Source organism: Ceratotherium simum, chromosome 6 (assembly GCF_057802395.1).
Source record: "Ceratotherium simum simum isolate JZ-2026a chromosome 6, ASM5780239v1, whole genome shotgun sequence".
NCBI classification, from domain to species: Eukaryota; Metazoa; Chordata; class Mammalia; order Perissodactyla; family Rhinocerotidae; genus Ceratotherium; species Ceratotherium simum.
The window spans coordinates 3,724,262-3,741,576 of record NC_141905.1 but is presented as its reverse complement, the minus strand read 5'-3'; the positions used below and the strand labels follow the sequence as shown (position 1 = coordinate 3,741,576).

Sequence of the window (17,315 nt, the reverse complement as noted above, 5' to 3'; positions counted from 1 at the left end):
AAAACCATAAAGAAAAACATTACTAAATGTAATTACAGCAAAATTTAAAACTATCATGGTAAAAGGCACAAAAAACAAAATTATAAACCAACGGCTAAGAGATTATTTGTGACATATTTAACAAGAATTAAATTTAGACCACCTAAGAAACTTTTCCTTATCAATAGGAAAAAGGCAAACAACACAACAGAAAAATCAGCAAAGTATATAAGTAATTCACATAAAAAGAAACCAAACAGCAGTAAATACATGAAGAAAATGATAAAATTAGTAATGCTGTAAATGTAAAATAAAATAACATACCACTTCACACTTCAGACTGGCTAAAATTTTAAAGTTAGATAATAGCAAGTAGCATGAAGACAAGGAGCAAGAGAAATCTTCATTCACTGCTGGGAAGTATAAAATGGCAGAACCATCTTAGGGAGATATTTGGCAGCTTCTAGTAAAGTTGAAGATCCATATATCCTCTGATGCAGTAACTCTATTCCTAGTTTTTATATCCTAGAGAAACTCTGACATATACGATCAAAGAGTCATGAGTAAGAATGTTCATTACTGCACTGTTTCAATTTTATAATTATTAGTGAGAAATAACTCAAATGTCCATTAGCAGAGGAACAGAGAGAAAAAAAGTATAAATGATATTACACAGCAGAAAAATGAATGAACTAGACCTATAATATAAACACAAATGTATCACAAAAACATAAAAATGAGTTAAAAAAAAGGATTTGCAGAACATTATGTATCACTTATATAAGTTGTAAAACATATACAAAACAATACTATGTATAGTTCATGGATACATAAATGTATAAAAAGTAAAAAAATGAAGATGGCTTACACAACATGGCTTAGAATTCATTGTTTTAAAGTAAGACACATTAGGGCCAGCCCAGTGGCTCAGCGGTTAAGTGGGCGCGCACTGACGCACCGCTTCTCCGGCCATGCTGAGGCTGTGTCCCACATACAGCAACTGGAAGGATGTGCAACTATGACATACAACTATCTACTGGGGCTTTGGGGAAAAAAAATAAATAAAATTAAAATAATAAAAAAATAAAGTAAGACACATTAGAAGAAACTCACTCATATTTACTACTGGGGTGCTATTGAATGCATTATTTACTACATACTAAAGCCTTCTCTTTATGAGAATCCATATATATGTTAGAGGAAAAAAAGGCTGAAAATTGATGCTCCAGTTTACATGTCAAGAATTTTGGAAAAGAAAAAGCAAATTAAACTAAAAGAAAGTGGAAGGAAGGAAATACAAGTTATGAGCCAAAATAAATAAAACAGAAAAAAAGTAAACAATAGAGAAAAATCATCAAAGCCCAAATTTGGTTCTTTGAAATGAAGAAACAGACAGGAAACACCAATTACCAATAACAGGAATGAAAAAGTGAACATCACTACAAGACCACAAAGATGTTAAAAAAATAAGATAATCCTGAATAACTTTCACCAACAAATGACAACATAGGTGAAATAAATTCTCAAAAACCAACACAAGAAGAAATATACATATAAATCTTAATGGGCCAATATCTATTTTAAAAATCAAATCTGTTATTAAAATCCTTCTCACAAAGAAAACTCCAGGTCCAAAAGGTTTCATTGGTGAATTCTTGAAACATTTCAGGAAGAAGTAACATCAATTGTACATAAACTTTTTCAAAGGGCAAGGAAAAAAAGGAAACACTTCTCAATTCATTTATAAAGCCAGCATAACCTTGATACCAAAACATGACAAGAATACCAAAAAAAAAAAAAAGAGAGAGAAATTGCAGAGCAATCTTGCTCACGAACATAAATGCAAAAAACCTGAATAAACTATTAGGAAATCGAGTCTAACAACATTGAAAAGGATAATACATCACAACCAAATGAATTTATTGCAGGAATGGAAAGGTAGTTTAACATTTGAAAATCAAGAAATGCAATCTACCACACTAACAGAAAAAATAATAATAATTTGATCCTTTCAATAGATGTAGAGAAAGTATTTGGTAAAAACTAACATTCACTCACAACAAAAATTCAGCAAATGAAATAAAAGGGAACTTCTTAATTTGATGAAAGATATCTACAACCCGGCCCCCCAACACACACACACACACACAGAAACTTTAATGCACACACATACACACACAGACACACACATACACACACACTTTAATGGTGAACTATTAATACTTTCCTGAAATTCTGTTCACCATTCAATTCAGCATTATGTTGCGGGTCCTAACCAACGCAATAAAGGGGAAGGTAGGGGGACAGACTTTGCAAATGGCAACATTGTACAGTATATGCAGAAACTCCAAAAACATTCACAGGCAAATTATTAGAACTAGTAGGTGAATTTACCAAGGTCATTGGAAAAACAAGTCAAAATACAAAAATCAAGTATATTTGTATATATTAAAAAAACTTAGAAAATAAAATCTTAAAAGTTCTTTTTTATTTATAGCAACAAAATCAAATTTATTTATAGCAACAAAATCAAATACCTAAAAATAAAGCATATATGTATATGTATGTGTATGTATAAAATTTTATAGAAAAGTACAAAACATTAGCAAGAAATATCTCTAAAGACTCAAACAAATGTAGAAACATACCATATTCAGAAACTGGAAGACTCACCATAGTAAATTCTCCCCAAATTAATCTATAAATTTAGTGCAATCCCATTCAAAACCTCTGCAGGTTCTTTGTCGAAACTGACAAGTTCATTCTAATATTTAAATAGGTTACAAATGGCAAGCTAGGGCAATCAGTACTTATTTTAAAGCTACAGTAATTCAAACATTGTAGCACTGACACAAGGATAAACAAAGAGACCAATGAACTAAAAAAGAGTCAAGAAATACATAGATACAGTCACTGATTTATGACAAAGATAACCCTGTGGTAGAGTAGGGGAAAGATGACTTTTCCAAAAAAGAATAAAATTAATCTTGACCTCTACCTTATATCATGCACTAAAATAATTTCCAGATGGCTTGTAGATCTAAATGTGAAAAGTTAAAAAACAAAGCTTTTAAAAGAAACCACTAGAACATATCTTCATGACTTCAGGGTAGATAAAAATTTCACACAGATCAAAAAAGTGCTAACAATAAAGAAAAAAATAGTATATTGGACTATAGTAAAATTGTTAACTTATATTTGTCAAAAGGCACTATTAAGAGATTTAAAAAGCAACCCATATATATAAAATATATACACATATATGTACATGTGTATATATGTCTGTGTGTATGTATATACATAAAAAATTTATATCCAAAATATATGAAGGATTTTTACAAACCAATAAGAAAAAATACATACAGCCCAATAATAGGCACTTTACAAAAGAAGATATCCTAATGGCAAATAAACCTATGTGAAGGTGTTTAACAAGCAGTTATCATAAGACACAAGACAAAAATCTCAGTGCAAACTACTGTACCTCCACCAGAAGAGCAAAAACACAAAAAGACAGACAACACCAAGTGTTGACTAGAAAGTGGCATTCCTGGAATGCTCATTTACTGCAGTGGGAGTGTAAACTGGTACAACCACTTTGGAAAACTGAAAGCATCTAAAACTATATACAGAAGTATATTTATAATCCAAGGATTCCTCTCCTACATGTTTTACCACGAGAAATGCATAAATGTTCACCAAAAAACATGTAGCAAAATCTTCACAGCAGTAGCAGTAGCCAAAAACTGGAAACAACCTAAACACCCATCAATAGCAGGATAAAATAAGTTGTAGCATATTCACATAAAGATATATTATATAACAAGAAGAATGAATAAACTACAACTAACAAATACATAACATTGATTCAAAGAAGCCATACATAAAATAGCATATATATAGTTTTATTTATATGGAGTTAAGAATATGCAAAACTAATTTACAGTGATGGAAATCAGAACAATGATTGAGCCTCTGGGTCAGAGGGTGAAAGAATGACTGAAAAGCACAGGAAACATTTTGAGGTGATGGAAATATTCCATATCATAATATGGATGACTGTTAAACAAGTATACACATTTTCAAAATTCCCTGTGCAGTATGCAAAAGATTTGTGCATTTTATTGTATTTAAATTATACCTCAACAAAACACTGTTAGTATTTAAACAAAAAGCCTAAATTCTAGACAAGTGCTATGCAAAGTAGTCTGTCCACAAACTGTTAGGGTCCACAACAAGATAAGGGGCTTGCACCAGAATGTATATAAACACACTGCTTACCTCAAAGAGAAGGTCTTGCTATGAAAATGATGTCAGCCAAACTAGTGGATTGAATTAAACTGTGTCAGTAGTGACACAGTTGACTTATAATCTAGTGAAAGCTCCCTATCTTGGACCTGGACTGGAATGAGCACTGTTGTAAAGGACATGGGGGGTGGGGCGGACAACACAGTGTCAGGAAATGTCTCTGGTGAGAGGCAATGGAGGGACCAAGAAAAATGAGAACACACTGAAGTTCTTTTTGGGTTAAGTTAGATACTAATTTAAACTACTTTAGAAAAAGAAGAAACAGAAAAAAGTGAGACAATTTAAATAAAAATAATAAGATGGCAGAGTGAAGTCCAAGTATATCAATAAATGCAAACATAAAGGACTAAACTCACCAGTTAAAAAGACAGAATGCACTTTTTAAAAATAATAATCTATTTGCTATATGTCAAAAAAGGCTGACAGTAAAAGGATGGAAAATATATAACTAAAACTGATAAAATATACTAATGTCTGAATAAAAGGGCCTTAAGACAAAAAGCATAATGAGGGATAGAGAGGATCATTAAATAATAACTATAAATTCAATTCACCAAGAAAACAATTCTAAACAGGTACACGCCTAAGAAAATAAACTTAAAATATAAAAAGCAAAAAACTGATAGAATTTCATAGCAAAAATGGTAAATCCACTATCACAGACCTTAACACACTCTTCAACTTTTGGCATTAATTCTCCATCCTTTTCTCAGACTGTCCTCCTCTTAGATCAGAAAAAAAAGACACAGAGACACCACCTTGTTCCAAAGCACAGAATGAACACTTTTGTTGCTTCCCATCCCATATGCACAAGCCTAAGGATCAACGAAGAAACTCATGAATCTTGAAGACTAATAGTGAACCCAGGTGCATACTGAACTCTTTTATAGGCTGTTTTGTCATCAAGTTACAGGAACAGTGACCTGAAAATGGTGAACCTCTGAAAAATGTTAGGTACCAACTAGCTTACTGCTGCCATCTGCTGGACACAATGTTCATTTCCACTTCAACCATATTGGCTTAAAAGTCCCAGGAAGAGAGCACATAAGGCCTCAAACTGCAATCTTTTCTGAACTTCCTTTCTCTAATGAGACAGAGACACTCTCTCTAAATTAAATGTGTCTCCTCTCTCTGTTAGTGCAACTCAACAAGCCTCTAGTAGTGATGTTTATTTTTTCCAAGTCACAGGTTTATATGAGCGTAGAAAATTACATTGCCTGAAATCCACCTGGAAATAACAGACTACCAATTTTCCCATACAACTACTGGAAAATCGTATTTTGTATACTAAGTAATCACAATGAGTCACTTTAAGCACATCAACTACGCTTATTCACATGGCATATTATTCATATTACCTGCAATGTTTCTTAAAATATGCACGTACAAATACTTAGTAGGTCTTCTAGTGGTCACGCACATCTGGTTCCCTCGCAGGAAAACTACACTTCCTGCCCACTTAGTAGATAAGATTAGTTCAGGTCAACTGGCTGTGAATGAAACTGCCCTGTGCCATTTGCAGGTCAAAGCAAGTAACTGTGTGCGTGAGGCCCTCCGGCACTCTCTTCCTATATCACAGGGACAAGACTGGGCCTCAAAGGGAGGTGGTGAAGTTCTAAGATCAAAGCAGCTTAGAACACTGAAGACAGTTGCCCTAGAGAGTTGTCCAGATCTGCAATAGACTTTGTAAGAGTAAAATATAAACTTTTATTGTGTTAAGCCACTGAGAGTTGGAACCTGAACGTTATCTCAGCACAGCTTAGTCCAGGGTTTCTCAACAACGGCACTAATGACATCTTGGGCTGGATAATTCTTTGTTGTGGGTGCTGTCCTGTGCATTGCAAGATGTTAAGCAGCATCCCAGGGGTCTATCCACTAGTTGCCAATAGCACCCCTAAATTTGACAACCAAAAATGTATCCAGACATGCCCTCTTCCTCCACTTTGAGAACCATTTTGAGCTTAACCTGAACAATACAGTATGTATATATGTATGTATTACGAATATGTGTGTATGAGATTATATTCAACTCAAGTGTCACATGACACAAATATATGCTTTATTATGTATTAAGAGCAGATGTTTTATAGGCCCTTAACAGATAGGAATTCTCATTTCTCAAACTAGGAGAGTTAATTCATAAACTTAAAAAATCCAACCAATATCACAAGTCTCTCTACAGTAAGGTAAAGAAAATGTTCCAAAAGCGTATATAAATCCATACATACTATGCTGTTCACTTCAGAGGATTCATAGCTCCCAACTGGATGGACATTTCCAATGGGCTCCAAGCCCTCTTCATCCCACATGTATGTTCCATCAGAGCTATCAGACGGAGAGAGTTCAAATGAAGAACCAGCTCTGTAATCTGTATCTGGTGAAATCAAGCTATTCCCAGAAGCATGTTTTCTACATTCACTCCTGTCTTCAACTGATTTTTTAAAAAGAGAGGAAAAAAAAGTTATTAATTCACAAAAATATAATTATTTCATAGGTTCTAAAAATATAAGCTCTAATAATATATTACAGCAAAAAAGTTGGCCAAAAAAAGCATTCGTAACTGTAGCATTTTCTAAATCCTAAACAATAAAAAAAATCAAGAGGCAAAAATCTTAAAAATAACCTACTGAAATGTTTCCCAATAAACATGAAGAAAATTCACTGAGCCATGTTTCACTTTGCAACATTTCTAGAAATGTGAATAAAGTCTCATATTCTGTTAATATTTCCTAAGATATTTAGTTTTTTTTTTTGGTGAGGAAGATTGGCCCTAAGCTAACATCTGTTGCCAATCTTCCTCTTTTTGCTGAGGAACATTGGCTCTGAGCCAACATCCCGGCCCATCTTCCTCTATTTTGTATATGGGATGCCGACACAGCCTCGCTTCATGAGCAGTGTGCCAGACCATGCCCTGGATATGAACCAGCAAACCCCAGGCCACTGCAGCGGAGTGCTCGAACTTCACCACTACACCACTGAGCCAGCCCCATAAGATATTTACTTTTAAGCACTGGCCAGGACGCTCCTTACTCTGTGTATTTCATTTAACCTCACAGTTGCCTCCTTTATAAAGAAAAAACTTGTCCTGGCAGTTGCTCCTGACTAGCAGACCCTCAGAGAGTCAAGAGCTTATGCACATCTCTATGTACGGCCTAGTCTCCTGACCAGACCACACACCTACACCCAATCCCTTCAGTCTGTTCTTTTTTTCAGGCTATCTGGGCACACAGATACATTTTCTCCAGCATTTAGTGCCAGGATAACCAAGTATAAGAGGAAATGTCTAACAGGTGCTATCTCAGTTTCCTCAATTAAAAAAATACATAAAGCTCCTCTGAAAGCATAACTATAAAGTTTGCTAAACAAGAAATCTAAGTCCTCCCTTAAGAAAATGAAAATTTTCTAGAATAAAAAAATTCATTAGTTTGGACATAACCTATATTAGCTCATTTACCCTTTGGTACACCTTTACTCTTAACAAATTGCAATGATCTACTACCCTAAGGGAACAGATGGTTTAAAATGGCATGCCATTGGTTGGGGAAAGTGGGGAAAAAATAATTTTGAAGCAACTAGGAATAGGCCTGTGTATGACAAAAAAGAACAAAGGTAAGATACTTTAGGGGAAGAGCATTTTTACTGACGATGTTTTAGAGTGAAAAACAGGACAGGGAACAAAAGATACAAGGAAGAAAAAGGCTGCCCCACTCCAATTTTATCTAGACCCATCCCTCCATGTAATTGATAGTGTCTTGGAATTAATCAGATAATAATCCTAAATGTAAGTTCAGTTATATTATCTAGGAGAAAGCAAACAAACTTAAGGATATTAATATTTACCAGAGACACTTATATCTATCCACTCATCAGTTTTACTGAAGGATTTTTCATTTTCCTTGGGGGAATCAAATATATCCTTTGGTGGTACATTTTCATGCTTTTCTTCTTTGAGAGCAATTTCCTCTGGAGTTATTCTAGTTCGGTTGGAGTCTTCTATATCTATAAAATCATCACTAAAGTCTTCACTTAAATCATTCTTATCAGAAGATGACAAAGAAGACAAGGAAATGTCATCCACATCATCACTCAGGAATCTAGTTTTAGCATCATGCTTCATGGTCTGGTCATTTTCTGTTCTGTAACTATCATTTTCAATTAGTTCTTGGTCCTTATCAGTAGCTCTGTCCTTAGCCAAAAGTGCAGCATCTTCCTCTACACATGCATCAGCAGGTGAATTTTTATTACCATCAACTGTGATAGTCCCAGAAAATGGAGGTCGGCTAGATTTCAGTAGAGAGGGAGGAACCATCCTATAACCCAAAGTGGAAGTTACACCTGGGACATTTGGTAAAGCCAACTTCTTTCCAGCAGCAGCGTAAGGCCTATTAAATCCATACCCTAAATGTTCATTCGCATTGAGTACTTCTGACTGCCGGGAATTTCTTGTTAGCATACTTGACCTCAGAGGCACTCTAATGGGTAGCTGTTGGTTCTGATAAGGCTTTGTAAGATCTGCAGCTCTATTGAAGGAATGTGATCTGGTTATAGATGACGATGGAAGGAATGAATTCTGAATGGAATGTGAAAAACTTTGTGACCTTACCATTTTTTCACAAGTAACAGACTTAATGTTGTCTAGGGATTGTGCTAAGCTTTCTCCAGAACTGCTTCTGGTGGCACAGGAGTTTGCTCTAGGCCTTTGTATGCTACCACCTGATCGGTTTCCATAAAATCCATTCAACTGCGATTTTGGTGCACTGATTGAAGAATATGAAGTCCTTCCCAATAATTTGCCTTTGGTGAATTTACCCAAATTAGATGTTCCAGACAAAGTCTTTTGGTTTAACTCCTCTGTAGATGACACAAACATAGTGGACGGCTTTGCTAACTTTGATGTGAGTAAAGAAACACTTTTCAAACCTTCCTTTATCCCATTTTTATCAAACATTCCTTGAGTAGGTGCTTGTTTCTCAGGATCAATTACTTTATCATGTGAACTTTGAGTACTGTTAGGCTCTTCAGCACTCTGTGCACTAAGCTGGTATTTATTTGCCGTTCTCCAGTTAAATGAATGGGATAACAGACAATCAGAGCCATTATTTTTGATGTAACTTTTGACATTGCCATTCTTGGAAGTTCCCAATAAATTAACAGGTGTCCCATTTGGCATTGGCTGCAGTGTACTTCTTACAGATTTTGTTCCATACTTTGGCAACTTGGAACCCAAAAATGTCTTGATTTGTGTTTTTTCTTCCATGAGCTATAAGGTGCATTTGTTCTTAAAATTTGACAGAATCTGAGGAGACAAAAAAGTAGATTAAACACTCCTAAATAAGGATAATTACATGGATTATTACATAATATGAATGCATATTCTTATACAATGAAATGCAGCAAATCCCAAAAGCTAGTCATGATTCCTACAGAACTCTTAATAAATATTGAAAGCACTAATTAAATTAATAACTTCAGGTTAGAAGAAAATAACATTTTTATAACACGTTTATAAACTTGGGCTATGAATGAGAATAGCAAAATCCAGAAATTAGACTACCAAATTTGATTGCATAAAAAAATAACACCTCTACAGCACAGCTTTCAATTTCCAACCCAAATTATTTTTTCACTTTGGGTAATATATCTCTTTAAAAAACAAGAACATGTGAATTTGTTTCTTTTTTTTAAAGCACACATGATTGTATAAAAACTGGAATAAATTTTTAAAACTTTCACTATTCAAGTCAACAGAAAGGTGTAGGTAAAGAATACAATAGCACCAAAACAATTCTTCTGGCATTAAGGGCTGAGATATCAGCTGTCATTTGAAGCAATATCTCAAAAGAATTTCCATCCAGTAATATAAACAGACACTAGAGTACATGCCAGGGTGAGAAGTATAATAATTTAATAAAGTTGATTAGTCCATCAATTTCAACCTCTCAAATTTATTTTAAAGGTAATACAAAACAACAAACACAAAAAGGTTCAATATACACATAAAAGCATAGAACTAGAAACAACTAGTGTCCTCTATTTGAGTAACTCTTCAACAAATTATGACATGTCAGGATGAGATTACGAAGATGATATAGAAATACTAAAAAGTTTGTGCTAACATTAGCAGAAATATAATATGGTATGGTCACTACACGCTCACTGCAACTATATAAAAATTCAGTAAAAGCACAAACGAGAGCAAAATGCAAATAACAGAAAAGACATGCCTTAGGGCCATTTATGTTTTCTAATATTATGTATCTTATGACACTGTCTTCAATTTGTTGGGTTTATTTTTTTAATTAAAAAAAAATTGATTCCAAGCCATCCCTGACCTTAAGAATTAAAAATTTCGAGAGTACATATGTGTTATTACTTATGTCAAAAGTAAATATTTAGGAACTCATATAGACTTGCAAGTAAAGATGGAGTGAAGCAAAATTACAGAACTTCCTGTCCCCAACAACTAATAAAAGGGACAGTGTATATATACATATATGTGTGTGTGTGTGCACAGTTTTTTAGCCAAAACTCATCAGCTGCAGTCAAACAAGAAACCATTTAAACTAAGAACCTCTGAACTTTAAAAAGTAGTGGCCAGAAAAAGATTCTGTATGGTGTGGTCTGGCTCCTAGCCTGATTATACTGCCTGGAAGCACTAATGCGAAAAATATGTGAGTTAAGAAAACTTGAAAATTTTAACAAACATTCTCAAGTTTCGATAAAAAGATCTGATTTGCCACACCCTAGAAAAGTCCAAGAAAACATCTATAGCACAGAAGCTTTGAAACCTCAGCTGAGGCAGAGTAGCCACCAGAACCTGTCGACTTCCAAGGCACTATTCTGAGTTAAGGGAAGGGTCTGAAGCCCCTAAAAATATACTACACCCTCAGCAGGATGGACCAGGACAGGACACTTAAAACCTAAGGAGAGAGGAGAGCCTGGGACTCTAGAACAGTCCTCCCACCACCACCATCTTATACCCTTCAACTACAGAGAAGCAGAGAATAACACACTGCTCAAAAGGTGTACTGATGGGCTACAGTAAAAGGAGGAGACAGTCACAACTAAGGTGGGAAAAGTGTGGGAAAGAATTCACCTATGTTCTATCAAGGCAAATACAAAGTCTTGACCTAGCTATCCAAGTCTTTACCTAGCAAGACAAAAAGAAACGATCCTACAACTGTAAACAAGGGAGTGAAAGGAAGGGGAGAAACAAATACAGTCATGCATCCCTTAACAATGGGGATATATTCTGAGAAATGCATCGTTAGGCAATTTTATCGTTGTGTGAACATCATAGAGTGTACTGACACAAACCTAGACAGCACACCCTACTACACACCTAAGCTGTACGGTACTAATCTTATGGGCCCACCATCATATATGCGGTCGGGCACTGATGAAACGGCATTATGCAGTGCATGCCTGCAACGACTATAGCACACAAAACAAGGAAGAACCTATTCTGAAAGAAAACATAATGCGAGGAAAATAAGGAAATCTCCAGTGAGTTCGTTGTAACAAAGAACAACCTAATAAGAACATATATTTAATAAAATAAAAGCTCAAAGATAAAAAGACAAAACAGTGAGGCTGGCCTGGTGGTGTAGTGGTTAAGTTTGTGCATTCTGCTTCCATGGCCCGGGGTTCGCGGGTTCAAATCCCAGGTGCAGACCTGCACACTGCTCATCAAGCCACGCTTTGGCAGTGTTCCACATGCAAAATAGAGGAGGACTGGCACAGATGTTAGCTCAGTGACAATCTTCCTCAAGCAAAAAGAAGAGGATTGGCAACAGATGTTAGCTCAGGGCCAATCTTCCTTACCAAAAAAAAAGACAAAACAGGTAAATTGAAAAGTTATGGAAACCAATTAAGAAGAACACTGAATTTGAAAAGAGCATGAAAAAGAATCAAAGACTGAAAACCAAACTAATGAGAAGGAGAAAAATCTTGAGATAACCTGAGTACTGAGGAGGAAAAAAAACAAAGATATCAAAGCAATTAGATAGAAGATGTAAGACAGAGATTGAACAGAAAGATAATTAATATCTCTGAAGTAGAATAACTAAACAACTAGAAGAGAAAAAGCAGGCACACATAATAGAAAATATCCCTAAAATAAAGGAGAAAAAATAAATCTACAGAATGGTACGAAAAAAAAAAACTCAACCATAGATCCAAATACATATCAAGGTTAAGTTAATAAACATCAAGGATAAAGAAATAACTCTCCAGGAATGCAAGCAGGAAAAAAAACACTTTGTAAAGAAAATTTAAGACTTTGCAATAAGCTAAAGAGATTTCTGGATATCCTTCCAATGAAATGCTGGAGCCTCTAGGGATAATTTAATCTACAGGAATTACCATTCAGCTATTTTACAACACTGTAAAGACAGAGGTTAACACGTAGAAAACTAATGGTGATGCAAACAATTCTTGTCTACAGACATGCAAATAAATTCTGTCCAGTTCAGCTGACTTCCCTCCGCCACTGTGGAAGAAGCCAGCTTTGTATCCATTTGCAAATTCACTTCAATATTCCTGATCTATAAATGTACCTGTTCTTTGCATTCTTCTTTGAAGTAGCTGTAACATCTCTCTGACTCTCTCATTGACAATTTATAAAATATTTAACATGTGTTCATTTGATATCTGAATGGGAGTCATGATTTTATTCTCTTCTAAAATTTATCCTTTAAAAGTTTTGGAGATTCCAAGAGACCCAGTGTATGCACCAGACAGACACAGCTGGGTAATCCTTTGCCAGAGTGGTACATCTCACAGGCAGCTTAAGCCCAGACATGTCTTTCCTGTCTCCCAGAAGTGAAATGAGAACAGCAACAGAATTTTGCTAACTTTGTCTATTTTAACTTTCCTCTCTTCTAATTTTGTTTTGTTTTTGTTTTTAGTTTATTTACAGCCATTAACTTCTTCCCCAGTGGTGATAACAACAATTGATAATTTGATTTTATGGACTGCCATTCAGTGATCTCTGTAAACAAATGAATAATTTATACAGATCTATTCTGTGTTGGGTGAGAGAAAAAGGAGAATCTGATTCATTAGTCATCTCTTTTGTTTACCTGTTTTGGGCTCAAATCAATTAAGAATTTCATGCTGACCAGGAAGGAGAATAGCTCTTTGGGATCTGGACAGGTCAGGTTTTACGTTTCTGTAGCCATGGCTAAAATTTAGAATTGGAAATGATAAGCTCTCTCAGTATCTGTGTGGCTATGTGTCTGCAATTCAAAATGGTCTTTACTTCTCATTGTGAGTACATAATGCTTTCCTACCTCTAGAGGGTATTAATAAATTGGATTGTGAAGCATCTCGGAGCAGTTCTGTTACGATTGGCTTATAGAGATAAACATGCATTTATATAAGCTGAATATTACCCAAATTCCCAGAAAATAAGTAAATTGATCATCTAACATTTTAAATGTGTTATACTTTTTAAAATTATTTCTACAGAAACTAACTCAGAAAGGTTTTAAGAACCAAGTTCACATAACTAAGGTAAATGGCAAACAAAATTAGTTTAATAAGTTTGTCTTCTGATTTTTTATCAGTGTTAAGCATAAGCATACATTTTTATTCCATTACAGTAACTTTTCTAAAACATATATAGGCAGGGCCAGCCCCGTGGCTTAGCGGTTAAGTGCGCGCGCTTCGTTACTGGCCGCCTGGGTTCGGCTCCCGGGCGTGCACCGACGCACTGCTTGTCCAGTCATGCTGAGGCGGTGTCCCACATACAGCAACTAGAAAGATGTGCAACTATGACATACAACCATCTACTGGGGCTTTAGGGAGAAAAAGGGAAAAAAAAAAAAAAAAGGAGGAGGATTGGCAATAGATGTGAGCTCAGGGCTGGTCTTTCTCAGCAAAAAGAGTTGGATTGGCATAGATGTTAGCTCAGGGCTGATCTTCCTCACACACACACAAAAAAAATATATATATATGTATATATATAGGTGTACTGATCAAATAAGCCAATGTTACTGATAGACAATGTATATTATGAAAATGTAAACCTATGTTTAAATTGAATGATTATTCTGACAAACTTTTTATTTAAATAGTAATAATGTTTTATAGTATGTCAGCTTACAGATAATTTCCAAGAACTTTAGAGGTAACTTAAAACCTAGGACTAATGTTAAATTGAATTAATTAATGGATAATCCTTGGCTGGCTAGATGACTTCTAAGTAAGACAGAATACTAAAACATTAATTACCAAGTATAATTTCAAGTTTATATACTTTTGCTTCCTGTTATTGTATGCCACAGAAAGACTATATCTTTGGGACACATAAATGAATGTGTTCATTTTTGCTATTTTGAGAAATTGTACACTGGATGCCATTTTCATAAAAGTAACACTATAGATGATAGATAGATAGATAGATAGATAGACAGATAACACATAAAGATGCATGTGCACATATATATTTAAACACAACAAACAGTTAATAGTAGTTACCATTAGGGAAGTGAGAATTAGGTGAACAGAAGACTTCTTTTTACCTTTAAATCATTATTGTTTAAATATTTTAAATATGACATTGTTTTTGACAATTAAAAGGCTTTAATTAAAAAACTGCAATTTAAAAATAAAAACCATTTAGAGTGACGTCAGCATCATGGCAGAGTGAGCTCTTCCCTTTGACTCTCCCCAATAAGATACAATGAAAAGGACATTCATATACCAACAGAGGACATTCACACAACACAAAAGACATCTGAGAGACCCATGCATCCATATGCCTGAAGGTGGAAGTGCTGGACCCACCAGAGGAAGTGGAAGGAGGTGAGGGGATCTTTTCTCCCTCCCGCAACGGCAGCGACCCAGGGCTCTGAGAGCCGAGGGCGAGGGGCAGCCTTCCATGGGAACACCTTCACTCTCGAAGTTCCCTCACTGCATGCGGGAAAGGCCCACACAGATGTGACTAAGCTATTGCAGGGGTGTCTTCATCAAGCCAGCACCACAGGAGAGCAGACAGCAAAGGCAGAGCAAGAACGTCCCCAGGATCGCACCGGCAAAAGAAAGCACCCCTCCCCCCGCCTGTTGCCCAGCTCAGCCTGTCAGCCAAAGCACCCACACGTACAATAGAAAAGCCGCAGCTGTGAGCGAGTGAGCCCCAGTCATGGCAGGCTCAGAATACACAGCTCTTGACCCCCAATCAGTGGTGGCAGATGGACTATGCAACCAGATACTATCACTATGTAAAGGCACAAATCCATGGCATCAAACAGTATGAAAAAATATATTAATACTCCAGACCAGAAGGAAAGTGACAAGCACCCAGAAACCAATCCTGAAAGCACAGAAATTTATAATCTAAATGACAGAGAATTCAAATTCAGCTATCATAAAAAAAACTCAATGAGTTACAAGAAAATACAGATAGACAGTTCAATGAAATCAGGAACTTCTTCACAAAAGAGATTGAAACTCTAAAGAAAAATGAATCAGAAATGTTGGAGACAAAAAACACAATGGAGGAGATAAAGAAAATTCCGGACTCCCTGAATAATGGAACTGGTATTATGGAGAAGAGAATCAGCAGTCTGGAGGACAGAAATGCTTCAGATGGAGGAGGAGAGAGAACTAAAACTAAAAAGAAATGAAGAAATTCTCCGAGAAATATCCTACTCAAGTAGGAAAAGCAACATAAGGATTATAGGTATTCCAGAGGGAGTAGAGAAGGACAATGGAGCAGAAAGCTTGTTCAAAGAAATAATAGCTGAGAACTTCCCAAAACCTGGGGTAGGAGCTGGAAATAGAAGCAAAAAAAGCTAATACAACCTGTCGCTGTATCAACGTAAAAAGAGCTTCTACAAGGCATATAGTAGTAAAGCTGGCAATAGTCAACGACAAAGAAAAAATATTAAGGGCAGCAAGGCAGAAGAAAATAACCTACTAAGGAACCCCTATCAGGCTTTCAGCAGAAATCTTAAAGGCTAGGAGAGAATGGAATGATATATTCAAAATTCTGAAAGACAAAAGCTTTCAGCCAAGAATCCTCTATCCAGCAAAAATATGCTTCAGATTTGATGGAGAAATAAAAACTTTCCCACATAAACAAAAGCAAAGGGAGTTTGTGGCCAAAAGACCCCCTCTACAAGAAATACTCAAGAAGGCCCTCACACCTGAAAAAAAAGAAAAAGAAAGGGGTTACAAAGCCTTGAAGCAAAGAGATAAATAGGTAGATAAAACCAGAAAATTGCAGCTCTCTATCAGAACAGGTTAGCAAACACTTAATTATAACATTAAACATCAAGGGAAGGAAAATGTCAACAATAAATATAATCTCGTCATTTTAACCACAAATTTACAACACAATATGGGATAAGTTGTGACAATAATAACTTAGAAGGGTAAGAGGGAGGGGAAAGAATCGAGTTAGTCTAAGGAAATAAGAAGCCTCAGAAAATGGACTATCTCATCTATGAGATTTCTTACACAAACCTCATGGTAACTATAATCAGATAATCAGAACAGAGACACAAATGATAAATAAAGAGAAAACTAAGAAAACCATCATAGAGAGCTACCAAAGTGAATTGGTAGTCCAAAATATATGGGATGAGAAACAAGGGAAATGCAGAACTGGAAAATGAGTGATAAAATGGCAGCATTAAACCCTCATATATCAATAATCACTCTAAATGTAAATGGATTTAATTCTCCAATCAAAAGACACAGAGTGGCAGGATGGATTAAAACACAAGACACAACAATATGCTGCCTCCAGGAAACACATCTCAGCTCTAAAGACAAATACAGGCTCAGAGTGAAGGGATGGAAGACGATACTGCAAGCTAATGGCAAACAAAAGAAAGCAAGTGTTGCCACACTTATATCAGACAAAGTAGACTTCAAGGCAACACAGGTAATGAGACAAAGAGGGGCAGTATAGGGCCGGCCCCGTGGCTTAGTGGTTAAGTGAGCGCGCTCCGCTGCTGGCGACCCGGGTTCGGATCCCGGGCTCGCACCGACGCGCTGCTTCTCCGGCCATGCTGAGG

General features: G+C 35.8%; 1 protein-coding gene across 4 annotated transcripts in view; it reads right to left on the bottom strand.

The window, feature by feature from the left end:
* Positions 1–17,315, bottom strand: part of CCSER2 (coiled-coil serine rich protein 2) — a 187,859-nt gene that overhangs the window by 133,028 nt on the left and 37,516 nt on the right. For all 4 annotated transcript variants that reach the window (XM_087431790.1, XM_087431791.1, XM_087431789.1 and 1 more), the window contains exons 2-3: positions 8,128–9,583; positions 6,516–6,718 (exon numbers count right to left, since the gene is read on the bottom strand). In XM_087431790.1, the coding sequence (XP_087287916.1) occupies positions 6,516–6,718; positions 8,128–9,544 (1,620 nt within the window). In that variant the 5' untranslated portion in view covers positions 9,545–9,583. The remainder of the gene's footprint in view (positions 1–6,515; positions 6,719–8,127; positions 9,584–17,315) is intronic.